This window comes from Bos indicus, chromosome 14 (assembly GCF_029378745.1).
Source record: "Bos indicus isolate NIAB-ARS_2022 breed Sahiwal x Tharparkar chromosome 14, NIAB-ARS_B.indTharparkar_mat_pri_1.0, whole genome shotgun sequence".
NCBI classification, from domain to species: domain Eukaryota; kingdom Metazoa; phylum Chordata; class Mammalia; order Artiodactyla; family Bovidae; genus Bos; species Bos indicus.
The window spans coordinates 37288616-37308904 of NC_091773.1; the positions used below are offsets into that span (position 1 = coordinate 37288616).

Genomic DNA, 20289 nt, shown 5'->3' on the forward strand with positions numbered 1-20289 from the left:
ATGAAGATGGGAGATTATGAACCTTCCACAGCATCACAAAATAATAAGGGATACCGAATAATTCAGCTAACATTTTTTAATATTTAAATAAAATGGAAAATTTCTAGACAATACACATTTCCAAAACTGGCACAGAATAAACCCCTAACTATATAAATCTATAACTACAAAGAAGTTAAAACCACAATTAAAAACTTTTTCACAACGAAAACTTCTGAGAGTTTTTCTAGCAAGTTCTACCCGATATTTAAGGAAGAATAATGCTACTCTTACAAAAATGCATCCAAGAATAAAAAAAAAAAAAAGAGGAGTCCATCCCCAATTATTCAGTGAAGCATCACTTTGGTTTCAAAATCCAACAAGAAAAGTATAATTTGGCAAAACTAATACAATTATGTAAAGTTTAAAAAATAAAAAAAAGAAAAAAAATTTAAAGACTAGTTTCATTCATGAACATAAATGCTAGTTTAAACCATGTAATAGTACACTGAACAAAGCAATGTGAAAAAAAAAGAAAAATAATGACTAAGTTAAGTTTATTTCAAAAACGTAAGGTAGGTCTAACATTCGGAATTCAATCAATCAATGTTATTTGCTATATTAATCAGTTAAGGAGACAAATCATATGATCACCCACATAAATTGAACAAGAGCATTTGCAAAACCTCAACATTCATTCATATTACTCAGCCACAAAAAGGAATGCATTTGAGTCAGTCCTAATGAGGTGGATGAATCTAGAGCCTATTATACAGAGTGAAGTAATCAGAAAGAGAAAAACAAATACCACATATTAACACATATATATAGGATCTAGAAAGACGGTAGTGATGAACCTATTTGCAGGGCAGCAGTGGAGACACAGACATAGCGAAGAGACTTAAGGACGTAGCTGGGGGGTGGAAGGAAGGAGAGGCTGGGATGTATGGAGAGAGCAATATGGAAACATACATTACCATATGTAAAATACAGAGCCAATGGGAATTTGCTGTATGACTCAGACCGGGGCTCTGTGACAACCTAGAGGGATGGGATGGGGAAGGAGGCGGCAGAGGTGTTCAAGTGGGAGGGCACATAGATAAACCTATGGTTGATTCATGTTGTTTGGTAGAAACCAGCATACAACTGACAGTGTGGAGATTCCTTAAAAAACTGGAAATAGAACTGCCTTATGATCCAGCAATCCCACTGCTGGGCATACACACTGAGGAAACCAGAAGGGAAAGAGACACGTGTACCCCAATGTTCATCACAGCACTGTTTATAATAGCCAGGACATGGAAGCAACCTAGATGCCCATCAGCAGATGAATGGATAAGAAAGCTGTGGTACATATACACAATGGAGTATTACTCAGCCACTAAAAAGAATACATTTGAATCAGTTCTAATGAGATGGATGAAACTGGAACCTATTATACAGAGTGAAGTAAGCCAGAAAGAAAAACACCATTACAGTATACTAACGCATATATATGGAATTTAGAAAGATGGTAACAATAACCCAGTGTACGAGACAGCAGAAGAGACAATGATGTATAGATCAGTCTTATGGACTCTGTGGGAGAGGTGGGGAGATTTGGGAGAATAGCATTGAAACATGTATAATATCATGTATGAAACGAGTCACCAGTCCAGGTTCGATGCACGATACTGGATGCTTGGGGCTGGTGCACTGGGACGACCCAGAGGGAGGGTATGGGGAGGGAGGAGGGAGGAGGGTTCAGGATGGGGAACACAGGTATACCTGTGGCGGATTCATTTCGATATTTGGCAAAACTAGTACAATATTGTAAAGTTTAAAAATAAAATAAAATTTAAAAATAAATAAATTCAGAATGCTTGCTAAAAAAAAAAAAAAAATCACGTGTATACCTGTGGCAGATTCATGCTGATATATGGCAAAACCAATACAATATTGTAAAGTTAAAAAAATAAAATAAAATTTAGAAAAAAAATAAAAATAAACAAATAAAAAAAAATGTTTAAAGGATGTCTTAACAGCTATCAGAAATTTTATAGTTCAGATCTGTGCAATGTTTTTGAAACATTTCATCTTGCTTTTTCTGCTGAAACCACATTATAACAAATCAACAGTAGTCTTATGGACCCCACTTAGAAGCACCGATCTAGTGCCTGGGGTTGGATGAACACGCACCACCTTCCGTATCTGTTGGCCTGCTCCTGACCCGAATAGCAGGCCCTATACACAAAGTCTCAAGTCCCTGGCTAGAGCCAGCCTCTGCTGCCTGTTGTTTTTTCCAGTGCTTGGTTTGTTCCCTGGCTTCACGAGACCCTGTGCTGTTGCTGGAAAACTTGAAGCTGGAAAGAAGCTTCTGCTACTGCTCTGAGGGTCAAAAGACTTGCCAAAGTAAATGGCAGTGAAAGATAATGGAGCAGCAAAAAAATGTTTCAACTGTTTTCACAAGCTATATACCTTTTCTCATTCTCATTCAAATCTTTGGCTCCTTCATCCTTAAATCTCAGTTATTGCCCAAGCCTGAGACCCTCTGCCTCTAGGTTCCTATTCTTGGGACAGGGGGTTCCCATCACAGCATTCATTTTAGATCTGAGTCTGCTGGCTTTCCATCTGACCTACTCTGACACCTGAAGACTTACTTACAGAATAAGTACTTTCAGATTCATTTTTCCTATTCATTCGCCCCTTGCCTAACACGAGCTTTTATAGTTCCATAGTTCAATAGCTTGTGAGTAGCTGGTTACCCCAGAGTTATTTGTTAGGACTGAAAAAGACCACTGTGCTAAAGGACTTTGGTTCCCTGCCAGCACTTACAATGAGCACTCAAAAGAAAAAAAAAATTTACCGCATTATAAAAGTCAGTAAGCATGTAAATGGGCTTCCATGGTGGCTGAGTGGTATAAAGAATCCACCTGCCAATACAGGAGCCACAGCTTCAGTCCCTGGTTCAGAAGATCCCCTGGAGAAGGAAATGGCAACCCACTCCAGTATTCTTGCCTAGGAAATCCCATGGACAGAAGAGTCTGGTAGGCTACAGTCCATGAGGTTGCAAAAGAGTAAGACATAACTTAGTGACCAAATAACAACAAAGCATGTAAGTAAACCTCCAAAAGTCATCTTCCTAAAAACCTTCCAAGATTTATGACTACTGTAAGATTTTTACATTAAAATGTAAATTTTTCTACAAAGAAGCTCAATTATTTTACTATGCAATAATTTTATGATGACTAGATTTTTGTCTTTAAACAAATCATTTAAATTAAATCCTCTGGACTTCACTGGATGTCCAGTGGTTAAGACTCTGCACTACCACACTGGGGGGGCATGGGTTTCATCCCTGGTCAGAGAAGGCGATGGCACCCCACTCCAGTACTCTTGCCTGGAAAATCCCACGGACGGAGGAGCCTGGTGGGCTGCAGTCCATGGGGTCGCTAAGAGTCGGACATGACTGAGCAACTTCACTTTCACTTTTCACTTTCATGCACTGGAGAAGGAAATGGCAACCCACTCCAGTGTTCTTACCTGGAGAATCCCAGGGACGGGGGAGCCTGGTGGGCTGTGGTCTATGGGGTTGCACAGAGTCAGACACGACTGAAGCGACTTAGCAGTTAGCAGGGAACTAATATCCCACATGCCATACAGTGCAGTCCCCTCCTCAACAAAAATTCAAGATACTATTTTTTAAAATAATAATAATAAATTAATTCATTAATGAAGTCTACAAAAAACTAACAAGAAGTCTGGTAAAATAGCATTTACCAAAAAATTAATGAAATTTCCTTAATACATATTTTTTAAAACTTGAAATCTTAAAAAAAAAACCCAAACCTGAGATCTTAATCACAGACAGGTAGAAAAATTAACATATGATATATAATAATAAAATGTGCAGACACACAATTAATTTAGTTATCATTATTTTCTCTTTGAAAAATTAAAATACCCCTTTCCAAAAAATGAAAAAATTTCCTCTGGACCTAAATGCCCAAATAGTGTCACTGGAAATTTTCCTGTACCTAGTAATCAATACAAGTAAGGACATCCATTTTATAACACACATTTATTTGTGGCGTTTTTCTGGTGATAGACAAATATGAGCATATTATCTTTACATCATTTACTTCCACATTCAATAATAATGATTCCATTATAACAAATGATAACATTGTTTAAGCAGTTTATACAAAACCCTTTACTTTGATGAAGTTACAGCAACACTGTAATGAATCCACTGGGGCTTTGAGAAGAAGGAAAAAACAATATGAATTCAGTGTGAAAACATTTAAAAGCACAGCCAAATGTTCCTGTTTGACTAGAATGTTTATGAATACCCATAAAATGGAAGCTGGCCTAAGATATTCTAAATTCCTCTTTCAAAAGGGATATTCGGTATATTCCACAGGAAAGGAATTGTTTAATAAAGTCAAAGCCAGTTTTTATTTGTAACACAGGTCTAAAATGTGTGTGTGGGGGTGGGTGGATCTTTTTTCCCTCAAGTTTTGGACTTCAAAAAATACTTTCTAGAATTCCTCAAAGTTAAGAATGTAAAAAGAAAAATGGTGCACATTCTTTACAGAGTAAAAAATACTAGAACAACACTGCTCTGGGTCCTAATGACATCTAGAAAACCACGTGTTTAGTAACCACAGCAGAATCCCTCCTCCTTGGACATCTAAGTTAACAACCATGGTTTACTTATAACTACAACATAAGTTTATATCTCCAACAAAAGTCAAACATACTAGCTCTCAGTCAGGCAGGCAACAAATATACCTTATAGGTTTATAAGATCCTACTATACACATGCCACCATATTAGGTACTGTGAGATAAAGAAACACGGAGGTTATAAATTGGGAAGGAAGGTAAAACTTAGACATGCACAAGAAGTTAGTCAACATGAGATACCATGTTTGAGTCTAGATGTCTGCCATATATGGTCAGCACTTAATTAACATCTGTTGATTGTAACTGGGTTATATCAAATGTGAGATCCACAGGTTTGGCTGGAAAAGCTTCTTTGACAAGCCTGTTGTTGCTCAGTAGTGTCCGACTCCTTGCAACCCCATGGATTCTAGCCTGCCAGGCTCCTCTGTCCATGGAGTTCTCCTGGCAAGAGTACTGGAGTGGGTAGCCATTCCCCTGTCAACCCAGGAATCGAACTGGGGTCTCGTGAATTGCAGGCGGATTCTTTACCAGCTGAGCTACCAGGGAAGCCCATAACCTAACAGAAACAATTGGGACCATAAAGAGAATTTAATATAGACTGGGTGCTAGAGGATTCTAATGAGCCATACCTAATGCAAGAAAAAGTAAAAACCTTCTATGTGTTTTAGAGTCACACACTAAGCATACAGGCTAAAATGACATGTGGTTACAAATTAGCTTTAGAAAACTTCAGAAGAAGGAAAAGAAGGAGGGAGGAAGGGAAGAAGGAAAAACTGATAGCCAAAGCCAAGCACAGCAGAAATCTTTACTGTTGTTTTTGGATGATGGGCATAGTCCCCAAGAGGCCGTTATGCTCTTCCATTATACTGTCCTTTATTGTGTACTATTAAACATATCCATCCACCTTTGGATATGCTTAAAATTTTCATAATAAAAATGAAACGTTTCTATGATACTGAGACTTGAGTTGGTAAATGAAGATGGATAGGTAGCATTTAAAAAGGAGGGCATTTCAGGCATTCTACCTCACTCCCAGTCCCCATCCCTAGACCAATACACCAGCAGCCACTCTTCAAGTTTCCAGGCTGTACAAAGCAGCACTTAAATCTCTCAGCAACTCAGAGCCCCTCTGTGCTCACCAGGCAGCCAGCTATCCCTCTTTTCTCGATTTCTCCAATGACAAGCAACCTCATGCTCTTGGCCCTGTTTCACCTACTACCTCCATCCTTCTAAATTATGTTTCTAATTCCATCTGTCTTTTATTCCCAGTAGTTAACAGACTCCAGCTGCAAATTGCAACACATTAAGTTAGAGATAGGCGTTCTCAATGAGGAACTCTGGGTGAGCTCATAGTCCCTTTGAAACCTCACACTCTCCAGTCTGACATGTCCTTGACACTTGAATGTTCCAACCAAGTTGGTAGATGGATCTGGAGGGAATGAACACTTTAAGTGTAAACAGTTTTATCTTCTACTATTAATTCCTAGTCTTCCTTCCCACCATATCTTTATTCTAGCCTTAGGATTTCTAAATGTTTTCAGTAGTTTAGAAAAAATCTTTTAATATGAAAGTGAGACATACTTGCATCACAAATTCCCGACGTCGCGGCATTCCTCTTTCTGAAAGCAAAACGTAATCTGGCTCCTTTTCCTTTTTGGCCTGTTGAATCTGAGCCAGGCGGCTAATGGGGTTCATTCCTTGACCATATTCTGGTCCAGCCTAGAAAATAATTGAAGAAAAAAATTTCAAAATATGAAACATGCTTGTAAAACTTCTTACTGGATCCTTAAAGAAACCATGGTTCTCACCTCCTCCCCTGCACCCCAAAACTGTGACTGGAGGTAATAAATGAAAATCAAGACAGTTTATAAAGGAAAATCATAAAGTGAATCTGAAAGTAGGGTTTCTAGAGGATTTAGGGCTCACGGGTATTATTGGTAAGTTGGGTCAACTATCCTTTTAAACGCTTTAATACAGTGGGAGTTGTTTCACAACTTGTATTCATCAAAAAACACCAAAAAGAAAGAAGACAAGCTATCAACTGAGAAGAGATATTTGCAATATGTATAACTAAAAAAAGATGTATCCAGTATCCAAAATATATATTTTAAAACTCCTAAAAATTATTAAGAAAAAGACAATCTAAAAAAATTGAGCAAATGAGATGAACAGATATTTAACAGAAGAAAAAAACATATAAAAAGATAATTCATCTCATTAAGATTCAAAACGCATATTAAAACCATAGTGAGGTACTATTTCACACTTATCAATTTAGTAAAAATTAAGAAGTCTGACCACGCCAACTGGTGAAGATGGGGAGTAACAAAAACTTATACAGTGCTGATCCTAATATAAATTAGGAAACAATTTGGCAATGTCTCTAAAGCCCATGACCCATTCTTCAGTAGTCTATTCATCTAAAAAACTGTTACCCAAATGTGCCAATTCATTTGTACAGGAATATCCACAGCTGCATTATTTAAAATAGCAAAAAAGAAAAACTAAAATAACCTTATGGCATGTTCATACAGTGAAAAGGCATACAGCAGTGGAAATTAAGATTTAAGTACTGCTACCTGCATCAAGATGAATGAATTTAAGAAAAAAAAAAGTTAAGTGGCAAGAACAAGTACAGAAGAATATATGAACTATAATATAATTTATATACACTCCTGCTGCTGCTAAGTCGCTTCAGTCGTGTCCGACTCTGTGCGACCCCATAGACGGCAGCCCACTAGGCTCCCCCGTCCCTGGGATTCTCCAGGTAAGAACACTGGAGTGGGTTGCCATTTCCTTCTCCAATGCATGAAAGTGAAAAGTCAAAGTGAAGTTGCTCAGTTGCGTCCAACTCTTAGCGACCCCATGGACTGCAGCCTAACAGGCTCCTCCCTCCATGAGATTTTCCAGGCAAGAGTACTGGAGTGGGGTGCCATTGCCTTCTCCGATACACTCCATTAAAACATAAAAAACTGGTGAAATTAACTAAGGTCTCAATAGGTGGACAGGCACAGGTGAATGGAGCAACAGATCCAATATTTTTTAAAAGTCAATTGTTTTCCAACTGATCTACCAGTTCTCTGCAATCCCAATCAAAACCCCAGCATGCTCTTTTTGGGTAATAACTAATAAGCCAGTGTTTAAAATTCACATGGAAATACAAAGGAAAAATAATCAAAACACCTTGGAAAAAAAGAACAAAGTTGGAGGAATCCAAATACCTGATTTCAAGATTTATTATAAAGCTATAATAATCAGGACAGTATGTGTGGTACCGGGACTTCCTGGCGGTCCAGTGGTTAACAATCTGCCTTGCACTGCAGAGGATGCACGTTCAATCCCTGGTCGGGGAACTAATATCCCATATGTCACAGGGCAGCTAAGCCTGTGCACCACAACCAGAGGCCATGCACTGCGACAAAAGATCTCGCATGATGCAACAAAGATTCAGTGTGCTGCAACTAAGAGATCTGACACAGCCAAATAAATTAAAAAAAAAAAAAAAAAGACAGTATGTGTGGTACTGGCATAAAGAGAGAGAAAGAAATCAATGAAACAGAACAGCAACCTGAAATAGATCCATACACACGTGGCCAACAAGGGTGCAAAAGCCATTCGGTGGAGAAAAAGTAGCCTTTCAACCAATGGTACTGGAACAACTGGATATTCACGTGCAGAAATAAATTTCAATCCACACATCACAGAAAAATTAACTCAAAATGGCTCATAGGCTTAAATGTAATACCTAAAACTTCATAAAGAAGATACAGAAGAAATTTTTCTGGTTTGGTTAGGTTAACTATTTCTTAGACACAACACCAAAATCACATTCAGCAGTAATAATAATAATAACAACAAACCAGTAAGGATAATCTTATCCAGAAAACTTTTATCTCCAACAGCAGAAAACCTTCTCTGAGGCCTTACCTTGTAGAAGAGAATTACATTAAAATTGAGAATATAAATTCAAAGACACCATCAGGTAGTCTTACATTTTAACAAGGTAACTCTGTAGAGTAAATTAAAATCCAAAAGGAGTTCACAACCACCCAGTTTGAAACTGGCACTGGCATCAGACGTGACTGGACTCGAAACCTGACTCTGCTCTGTGATCTGAGGGAGGTTTCTTAAACACCAAGAACCTCATCTTTAAAATGAGGATAATATCTACATCTCAGAGTGATTAGGAGGTTCAAATGAGACAATGTGATAGCTTCATTATTCTAAATAAAATCAAGGTAAATCATCAACAGATATCTTCCCTGTTTCTATTGCATAATAAGGAATGGTAGAACCTAGATATAAAAGACATTTAAGGAAGTGACTAAAATGTTGAAAACCAAGATACTATCCAAGGTGATCCACTTACTGGCCCATTATAAGGTCTGATCATACTCAAAATTAACCTAAATTTCAACTCATTGTATCCGTGTTGCTTTCTCAAAATAACCTTATATTTCAGAGAATATCTATAGACTTTAACATAAGACAGATATGATACAAGTAATTCCAAGTGTGATGTATGTGAGGAAAAATGCAGGGGGCTAAATGAATGTGGGAGTCAGAGAGAACTAGAGAAGACTTCCCTGAGGAAGTCAAGTGTAAGCTGAGATCTCAATGGTGGACAAGAAGAAAGTTCTGCAATTAAATGCATATATAATAGAGGTAGTAGCAAAAAATCATTTTTAAAGTTCAAAATGTTTCTCCCCTCTTTCAGAAATAACATTTCAACAATATTCTTGCTTTTAATGGCTACAGTTAAAAGTAACAGGAGTTATATTTTTAGTCTACTATAAAAATGATAGATCTTTTTTTAGACTAAAGGCTGGTTATTCTTAATTTGAGATTAGAGTTAGTTTAATAGATTAGGTGCAAGTTAATGTGACTAGTTTTGCAGTAATGTAGAGCACTGTTCTTCCACTATGAAGAAGTTTTATGTAGATTTTATATACAAAGGAATTTAGGAAAACAGACCACGGATATGTTCATATACATATAAAATATGAACAGACAGAATGAGATACAAAATAACAAAAGCTAGTATTTATTGAATGGGTTTCCCAGGTGGCTCTGTGATAAAGAATCCACCTGCCAAGCAGGAGTCTGGGCCTAGGTCGGGAAGGTGGCCTGGAGGAGGAAATGGCAACCCACTCTAGTATTCTTGCCCAGGAAATCCCATGGACAGAGGAGCCTGGCAGGCTACAGTCCATGAGGTCACAAAGAGTTGGACATAGCTTACTGACTAAACAACATGCAAAAAATATTTATTGAGTACTTACTATTTCTACTGTTAATACATATTTAATAATAACTAATGCATTCTATGTATCATCTTGAGTAACATGTAACAATAATTCAATTATTATTCACCTCATTCCTCTGAACTATGCCTTAATTTTTTTTTTTTGATTAATGTACGCAAAATCTGATTCCATAAAAGAGAATCACAACCTCCTGAAAAGCCGTGTGGCTCTACATTTTTCTGAAAAGGTACTCACGCCTGAGAGAACAGAAACCAAGCCATCCCATGACCCTCAGGTGTGCTCAGTCACTCAGTCGTGTCCGACTCTGTGACCCCATGGACTATAGCCCGCCAGGCTCCTCTGTCCATGGGGACTCTCCAGACAAGAACACTGGAGTGGGTTGCCATGCCCTCCTCCAGGGGAGCTTCCCAACCCCGAGATCAAACCAGGTCTCCCGCATTGCAGGATTCTTTACCGACGGAGCTAACAGGGAAGCCCGAGGGCTGCTCTGTAGATTAAACGTGATACAGCACATGAAGCACTGGAGCCCCATCTGGCACACCAAGTGCTTTATATTTGCTGTCTGCTGCTGCGGCTGCTATCATCAGTGTGAGTGTTACTCATACAATTATTACTCTGCATCCTATCACCATGTCCTAAAATCTTGGGAAGTTGCCACACAGCAGTGTGGACTGCCCAAAGAACGCTGGATTATGGATCAGCAGTTCAGGTTGCCACACGTGATCGGTGAACACAAGCAAGCAAAGTCTTTGAACGTGTTTCATAAAACCTTATTTGTAAAATGAGGGGCAACATCTGCCTTCATTGTGATGAGAATTTTACCAAAGGTGCTTATGACTGAGAAAGTATTTTTTAAACCATAAAAAACTATAAATACGCAAGGTATTATTATTTAATGAATGAACCCAAGTATACAAGTGTCTAAAAGCAAAACAGAATTACTATTCACTTACAGACACATGTCCAACCCTGATTCTGCTGATAACCCACAGGCTTAGGTGCCTGCCCTATGGAAAAACTTTTAGCTAGAGTTACCAGGGGAAGATCCCCTGGAGGAGAGCATGGCAATCCACTCGAGTATTCTTGCCTGGAGAATCCCATGGACCAAGGAGCTTGGCGGGCTACGGTCCATAGGCTTGCAAAGAGTCAGATACAACTGAAGCGACTTAGCATGCATGCACTATAATAAATATATATATATTTTATATATATATATAGTCTAACATTCACAAGCATATACTTACCTTTACTATTGTTTTAGGGCGTTTTTTAAAAAATAGTTTTGGCTTTTCAACCACAGGCAGAGGTGGAAGTTTCTTAAGCTCCTGTAGCACAGTGGTTGCAGCGCGCTTCTTGGAGAGTTTTTTGCTATTTCCCTCTCCTTCAGCGGAGAACTCTCCCACTGACACCCGAGTCACAAAGCTTTTCATGTGTGGTGGTCCACTTTCTTTAATAACCTATTAAATATAGGCAAAAGATTCAATACAGGGACTTAAGATGGGTTTTATGGCATGAATCTTTCTTAATGTTCATATAAAAATCAAAATTGAAATTATTAAGAATTATACCAAAATTATGGATTTCTTCAATAAAGCTATTATGAACTCATTATACAGAGACTCTTCATTTATACTTATGATGCTTAATGAATTACATTGGAAAAAATAGAAATCTAAATAAACATATTCAAGTCATGGTCAAAATTGTGTTTTACTAGTTTAAAAAAGGCAATTCTAATTATGGTTGCCCTGTTTCTTATGGGACAGAAAATTAAGATCATAAAACATACCATTACTGCGTACATATCTAACTTTCTCCTCTGTGCGAATAAGTTACTGGAGTATAAGGAGTATGTCTCACTGGAGTTCTATAACTTATGAAACATCTTGCATGTGGAAGCTTCTCACAAACAGGTGATAGATGAAAAATCACCTATTTTTGATGGAGACCTCAAAGGTTATTTTACAATAAGGAATATTTACTCTCTGTGACATGGTCTTAAATAGGTAAGTTTGCCATAAAAATACCTAGCTTTCTAGAGTAAAGGATTATGAATCTGTCAGCTATGAATGTTCCTAAATCCTGTATTTAACATGCTCTTTTTAAACTATGCCAATTTGGGAAAGCAAAATGCCTTCTAAGACCCAAGTGCTCAAAACTTCATTATGTCTGTCAAAAAGCCTGACCTATTAAAAAAATACCCTCTTTAAATAGTTTACCATTGACCATTATATTAAAATTTTATCTTCTAATATTGGATACCAATGAAGAAAAGATACAGTATCTCAATAATCCAGTACTATTGAGGATAAAGGAATTTATGATAAGCATACTTTTCAAGTAATTTAAGCTTACAGATTGAAACACCAAAACTGTTTAACCACTTTGATGGACATCTTTCTCAATTAAAAAAATATACATGTATATTTTACTGACTAAATATTCAACCTGTTACTGCTCACATTAGATCACCATTATAAACATGAAATATTCTACACTAAGGACATCTAAGGCCTCTAGGGACATCTAACATTTTTAAAACTGTTCCTGTTCATCTAGCGTTTAAAAGGCCCCATCTTCCAAAGACTTTCAAGTAAATGCAGTTACTTTTGATAGGTTTTCCATATTTTCCCTATCATTTCTCGCTGGGACCAATAGGCCCTCAGGTACATTCTCTTCCTGCCTTCTTCATTCTGCTGCCTTTAATCTGCTATGGGCCGAGAAATCAGGTAACACAACTTGTAACAGAATTATGTTTAAGAAAGAAAACAGGCTCTCAGTTGAGGTGAGTAGATCCTGCCAGTGAGTAAAGCGTGAGCTTTCCAATTGGGGAACAGAACATAATTTGAAGGAAAATATTCCTCAACTGTTTCAGCTTATTCCTGGGTTTTGCCTATTTCCTAAATACTTGAGTTGCAAAATTAGTGATCTCTTAATAAAGGAGGTATTATAACAATTTAATATTTTTTCTTTTTTAAATGCCACATAGTTTTACAAATATTTTATGACATATTTATCCAGTTTTAAACTAGAGAACTGCTTAATTATGTCTTAGTGACTTATCAGTAAAGGTTAAATGTAAAGTTAAAAGATTAAATTTATATTTTGGCCTCCATAACTTTAAAAGAAATTAAATATTAATATATAAATGTGACTAAATATTAATTATATATTGAACATTTTCAATGTGACCTTGTCAAAATGCCAAATCTTATAGGTTACTATAAATTATCTTAAATTTGGAAAATAAATTTTATGATGAAACAAATGGCTGAATACAGAAAAGCCAAAGAGATCAAGAGGACTCCATGATATTGTAAGCTCTGTTTTCTTAGGGCCTGCATCATTTCATGATAGACAGCTCAAACAGAAGGGAGCACATTAATTCTTTCAGGATGCTAAAATTTTATTTGTCAAATAAAATTTTGTTTTATTTGTTTGTTTGTTTAAAACAATGAGGAGCAAGGAGGGAAAAAAATGGGAGATCGCTGCTGAACACATACCTCAAAACTGACGGGCATATTTCTCTTCAGAGCAATTTCAAACACTAAGCTGATCTCAGACTTATTTGCATCTTTATCATCATCCATTTCTTTTCCTGATTCGCAATTCTAAATCACAAAAAAATAGGACGACATTGAATCTTCACTTTGTAACAAACTTTACATGTACTGAACAATCAAGAGAACCTATCTTACACATCACAGGAAACCAGAGACTGGATCCTGTGGATTCCCATGGAACCACCGCAGTCAAGGGCTTTGCTGAGAGGCTTCTTGTGATTTGTTTTTTTTTCCCTCAGAGTAGAAGGATAAATGCTGAGTGTGGAAACCTTTTACTCAAACACTAATCTGATATAGATATCCCCAGACCTAGTTTTCTTTACAGACCTCCATTGCTCTCTCTCTCTCTCTCACATACACACACATAGTATCTCCACAAGTGTGTGATATTTAATCTTCTATGAAGACTAAGTTGCAGAAAGAGTATAGGATGCAAACCAGGATGCTGGAGCTCTGTGTCTGGCTCTGCACCTATTTAACACTTACTTCTGGAGCCTTACACATGCTGAACACCATGTAAGCCTTAAAGAGATCAAGAGACAGTATTCTTGCTGTCAAGAAGCTTAGGACTTAGTGGAAAGACTGAGAAGCAAACATAAGAGTCATGATGAGAGTGCACAAGGACAAAAATACTAAGTCTGCCATTAACTAAGATAAATCTCAAAGGGGGAGAGACAACAGGCTTGAGGAAAGGCAAACTAAAGGCTGGACCTCTAGCTTCAAATAACGAAGTGGAGAACTCAACAAGAAGGGGACTTATTAGACACTCCTGAACTAAAGATACCATTTTGAAGTCAACAGAGAAAGCAGCTGAAACCATGGGAATGAGTAAAATTACTGAATATCTACTTTGAATAACCTCACTGGTAAAATAAAGTAGGACTAAAAAAATCCATAAATATCTCCTCCACTTTAAACTCCTTGATTCTAGGTGAATTAACACAATGTAATTCATGCTCAATAAAACAAGCACTCAATGCAAAGTAAATGAACGTTATTTCTCACCCTTGCTCACATTCCCAAATCCTGACTTGCCTGGGAAGTGGACTCCCTAGGCTGAGCCAAAGTGCTCAAAGGCAAGGCTATCCCAACAAGACACGAGTCTAACCGAACACACAGGTGCACTGAGGCGCCGCCACAGCCGATCCAGCGTTCCCTTCTATTAGCAGAGACGTCCTCTATTCGTAAAGGAGCATTTCTTTGTCTTTGTGCGGCTATTAGATAGGCTGCCACACACCGCAGGGACCCACCTGAGCTGATTTTTCTGGAATAGGTTCATTCTGCAGTGCCTGAAGGGCTTTCATCGCGGCATTGTGTCTAGCGGCTTGTCGAGTCTTCCCTTCCCCAAAAAATTCATTATTTCCTACAGTCAGCTGAACATAAAAGATCTTGGGCACTGGGCAATGATACCTAAAATAAGAAAATAAAAATGTTAATATAAGTTCAATAAAAATCCCTCTGTAATCATTAGTAAAATGTGTTTTGTTTGAAATATTAATAAACAGGCATGATCCACTATGTGTGTGTGTGCCAAGGCACTCCAGTCGTGTACGACTGTTGTGACCTCATGGACTGTAGCCTGCTGCGCTCCTCTGTCCATGGGGATTCTCCAGGCAAGAAAACTGGAGTGAGTTTCCACGCCCTCCTCCAGGGGAGCTTCCCAGGGATCAGGCCCAAGTCTCTTATGTCTCCTGCACTGGCAGGTAGGTTTTTTTACGAGTGCCACCTGGGAAGCTCAGATCCATTATAACCTCCTATTAACCTCAATAAAGTTTTACCTCACAAATGTATTTATAAAAGATAAAATGTGAGTCAGCATATATATTGATAATACAGCATGTATGCTGATCTCCATGAAAAATGTATTTTGGAAAACATTAAACATAACTTAATACTGTAAAAATTATTTCATTATATCACAGAAGACTTCCTGGCAACAAGTTTTCAGTTACATTTTGATGGAAGTGAGCCATATGGTCTGGGGCTGAAGGATGGGGACCCGCCACAGAGACAGAAACAGGCGAGACCATCCAGGTGAATATGCAGACTGCCATGCTTTTAGCAGAGGGTAACCATGATTAGACATGGGAAGGGCAGAGAGATGGAACTACCACTGTAAAGTAATAAGCACTCTGCAAAGTACTAAGGAGAGCAGATTCAACACAAGAAAGAATGGGGAGTTTCAGCCAATTCTAAAGCAGAAAGAACCATAATAAAATGTATTTAAGGTGAAAACTTTTAGCAGGTTTGTGTTTAATGAGACTGAGAGGAAGCATAATTAGAAAGCTGCAATGATGCCAACATGAGGGGAGATTGTAAGGGGGTTGTAAGAAGAAAGGACAAACAAACGAAATTAAGAGGCTTTGCAATATAATCTATTAACAATTATTTATGGGGCACCTTCTTATGATGAGGGACTATCACAGCAAACAAAAACATACCCTACAGTGGAGAAGACAGACAATAAATAAAATAAATAGGCAGAATATCTAGGATGTTAGAAATACATGTTGCTTTTTAATATTTATTTGTTTGGCTGTGCCAGCTCTTAGTTGAGGCACACAGATCTAGTTCCCTGACCAGAGATGAAAGCTGGGCCCCCTGCATTGGGAGAATGGAGTCTTAGCCAATGGATCATCATGGAAGTTCCATATACATTTTAAACAGAAAAAGAAGGAAAGGTTCAAAAGTGAACTTTTTAAAAATTGCATATATTAAGATTACAATAGAAACATTAGTGACACCATCTGAACAAAAGCAGTGATTTAATTCATTCACTAGTAATGGCAGTGAATGAAATAGTGAAAGTCTCTGGAGAGAATCAAGCAATTATCCAAGAGCTGTAGATCTGATTGCAATATGGTCTTCCGGTGTCGTTTGTACCTTCAGTGGCTTTCTCCTTTTTTGCCAACTACTCTTTTGAAGTCGTTCATATTTGTTGCCTGGAGTCCCAGTAAACGTAAAATATGAAATTCTTGTTGTTTCTTCTTCCCTTGATTGGGCTGAGGTGTGAGGAAAGAGGGGCAGATAGAGTGATCAGTGAGTATCTCACTGAGAAGGTGACAACTGTGACAAGAGCTTGAGCAAGTGAAGAAGGAAACCATACAGATATCCGGAACAGGGCATATAAGGCACTGAAAACACCAAGCACAAAGGCTCTGAGGCAGCCGAGCGTCAGGAACATTGAAGCAATTCGGAGGATTCCCACCCGGTGAGAGCTGAGGGTGTAAAGGAAGGTAGGCTACGAGCTGGAACCGGTGCCCAGATGCCATAGGGCCTTCCTTAGAAATCACTGCAAGGATCTGACTTCTACCCTGAGTGAAATGGCCAGCCTCCAGAAGGCTTTAAGGAGAGAAGTGACATAATCTGACTTAGACCTTGGAAAGATCATCTATTATGTTGAAAACAGACTGTAGGGGAATGATGGCAGACACAGGATATCTGTAAAGAAGCTACTGCAATAATACGGGGGCCTGAACTAGGGTGACAGCAAGGGAAGTAATGGGAAGTACCTGGATTCTGGACGAATTTCAAAAGTAGAGAAGATGGGTTTACCGAAGCACTGGCTATGAAATATGAGAGAGGAGTCGAGGAAGACACCAGAATTTCTGACATGAGCAACTGGAAGATGGAGTGCCCACACATTAAGTTGGTGAAAACTGCAAAAAGAATGGGTTTGTTGGGGATGAATACCAGCAGCTCTGGTTTGGAGATGTTGAGTTATTCAGTCTTTTAGACATCCAAATGAAGATGTTAGACAGTCAGATCTAATAAGTCTGGATTTCAGGAAAGAGGTCCAAGGTGGAGATAAAATTTGGGAATCATCAATGCAGCATATATGCTGCTGCTGCTAAGTCACTTCAGTCGTGTCCGACTCTGTGCAACCCCATAGACGGCAGCCCACCAGGCTCTTCCGTCCCTGGGATTCTTCAGGCAAGAACACTGGAGTGGGTTGCCATTTCCTTCTCCAATGCATGAAAGTGAAAAGTGAAAGTGAAGCCGCTCAGCCGTGTCCAACTCCTAGCAACCCCATGGACTGCAGCCTACCAGGCTCCTCCGTCCGTGGGATTTGCCAGGCAAGAGTACTGGAGTGGGTTGCCATTGCTTTCTCCATAATATATATATATATATATATATATATATATATAGGTGAAATTTAAAGCTACAAGACAGTGAGAACTCTGTGGGAGGGAGTGATAGGAGGAAAACCAAGCAAGCAGAATATCCTTCCTAAAAGCCAAATGGGGACAAGAATGTCCAGGAGGAGGGAAGAGTCAGTCCTATCAAATGCTACTTTACAAGTCAAGTGAAATGAAGACAGAACTATGACCGCTGAATTGGGCAACTGAGCAAAACTAACAGAATCAATTTTGATGGAATGCTGAATTTATCATTGAAACACTGAAAAGTAAGTTAAAAATCACTCCAGTGCTGGAAAATGTCTCTTTTTAAGCAAAGAAAAGCCAATCAAGTTACCACTAAGGTTTAGACGATTATTGGTGTCCAAGTGGCAGACCTCTATAGTCAACCTGAGATAAATTGCACACAGCCCACTGTATAAGAATTGACAGGCAGATGGGACTCATCAGTGAAGGTTTACTGAAGGTGAAGGACTAGAAATGTACATCAGTACTGAAGATGAGATTTGGGAGGTAATAATTGAAACCATGTTGAGTGGATAAGCACCTGGAGAGGGTAAGTGTAAAAGCACCAAAAAAAAAAAAAAGAAAAAAAGAGCCTAAGGCTGGGATCTGATGAATACCCATGATCAAAAGGCAGGGGAAATAATAGACAGCAGTGAAGGAGATGAAAGAGGGTCAGAGTTAGAAAAGAAATTAAAACACAATGTCAGAGGAAGAGATAATCAACAATGTCAAATGTAGCAGAGAAATCCAGAGTGAGTATGAAAAAAATGGCACTGTTTTACATTTTTAAAGTCAATTTTCTTGGCCCACAGTTTTCTATTAAGATAAAATATGTTAAACGTGTTTTCATTATATGTCATATGTTCCCATTTTTAATTGCTAAATATAAAAAAGTTAAAGGAAGAAAAATCACTTATAGTAAAAGATATTTTTAACATGCAGAGACTACAAAGCATTAAAGCCACAATTCTTTTTGCTCTTTGATTGCAAAAACTAATGATGTATTGAATTATATAATTTCCTAATACCTATTTTACCTTAGATCCCTTTAATGCAGAAATTTTGACAGACTAATATCATGAATGCAGGTTATCTTCCTTCTCACAAGATTCAGTTTTCCTATCTTCACAGAACTTTATGCATATTTCTAACTGGTTCCACTATAAAACTTGAAAACAGACAACCTGAAATCAGAAATTTACTCCTGGACTGAGATCTTATGTGGCAAGCTTTCACCATAGAGCAAATGTTTACAATTAATTATACACTTCTGAAAACAGAGGTCCCCGGCTGGAATGCTAACAGATCTTTAACTACAGTGGAGGGAGCGGGCGCCACTATAATCACTAAGGCCTGCTGACAATTACAAAACTCATTTTGGTTTGCCACAGAGACAAACAAAATTTCTGTTCATTATAACTTTACTGGAATATGATGTCATAACACATAACCATACTGAAACAATCTGCTGATTTTCTGACCAAATTATTAATTGCACACTAAAGAGCCCTTGGGGCCTCTTCCTTTTTGGCCATCAAAAATGGCTCTATGTACGTGTATGTGTGTGATGTGGATATGTGTGTGTATGTGTGTGTGTGTGTGTGTGTATACATATATATATATATAAATAGTATCACATAAATATCAGAGGGAAAACTATGTTGTATTTTTAACGTAAAAAGTAAAATGCTCTAGCACTAACAGCAGGAAATACCAAGACCCAACGACTGACTTGTTTCATTCCAGTTTCATTCCATCCTCTTACTTAACAATGATTCTTAATAATTTACCCCACGTGGTTTGAATACCTTATATATCACATCTCCTCATACCATCATGACTATTACGATTAACCAGAGCACTCTCATTAATGGCTCCCAGATTGAATTATAGGAGAGAAGATGAAGAATTCGTTTTGTATGTTAGGTCCTGGTCTCTAAATATTCATTTCCCGTGGTTAATAAAAAAAAAAAAACTCAGGTATTTAACTTTAAAAGCTGGTATGGACAGAGGATGAGATGGCTGGATGGCATCACCGACTCGATGGACATGAGTCTGAGTGAACTCCGGGAGTTGGTGATGGACAGGGAGGCCTGGCATGCTGCGATTCATGGGGTCGCAGAGTCAGACACGACTGAGCGACTTGAACTGAACTGATGGTCCATTTAATGGAGTTCCTTTTTCTATTTTTATTTATTTCTATTTTATTTTTGATAAAGTGTGTATAATAAGTGATGCATGTTTTTTTACAAATTAGTACATATATACTTACCTAATCTTATTCTCCTCTTTTCTCTTTTAATATTCATCAGTTTGGTTTTATTTTTATGAAAACTTTTTAGTTTGTAGTGGGGCACAGCTGATTAACAATGCTGTGCTACTTTCAAGTGAATAGTGAAGGGACTCGGCCGTACATACACATGTATCTTCTCCCTCATCCCATCCCATCCAAGCTGCCACATAACACTGAGCAGAGTTCCATGTGCTCTACAGTAGGACCTTGTTGGTTATCCATTTTACGCTGCTCTTCTTGAATGATCTTCCTTAATTAGGATTTTGTGATCAATGCTTCAATCCCCATAGTGATTACTGTTAAAAGATGAGCCATGAAAACTCACCCATCCAGGCTATTAAACGTTCAAGGTCAAATGATTTCTACCCACCGCTTCTT

General features: G+C 38.1%; 1 protein-coding gene across 9 annotated transcripts in view; it reads right to left on the minus strand.

Annotated features, from left to right (window-relative positions):
* Nucleotides 1-20289, minus strand: part of STAU2 (staufen double-stranded RNA binding protein 2) — a 307659-nt gene that overhangs the window by 182171 nt on the left and 105199 nt on the right. For all 9 annotated transcript variants that reach the window (XM_070802706.1, XM_070802704.1, XM_070802701.1 and 6 more), the window contains 4 exons: nucleotides 14724-14883; nucleotides 13414-13521; nucleotides 11155-11367; nucleotides 6228-6365 (listed from right to left, as the gene is read on the minus strand). In XM_070802706.1, coding sequence (XP_070658807.1) covers nucleotides 6228-6365; nucleotides 11155-11367; nucleotides 13414-13521; nucleotides 14724-14883 — 619 coding nt within the window. The remainder of the gene's footprint in view (nucleotides 1-6227; nucleotides 6366-11154; nucleotides 11368-13413; nucleotides 13522-14723; nucleotides 14884-20289) is intronic.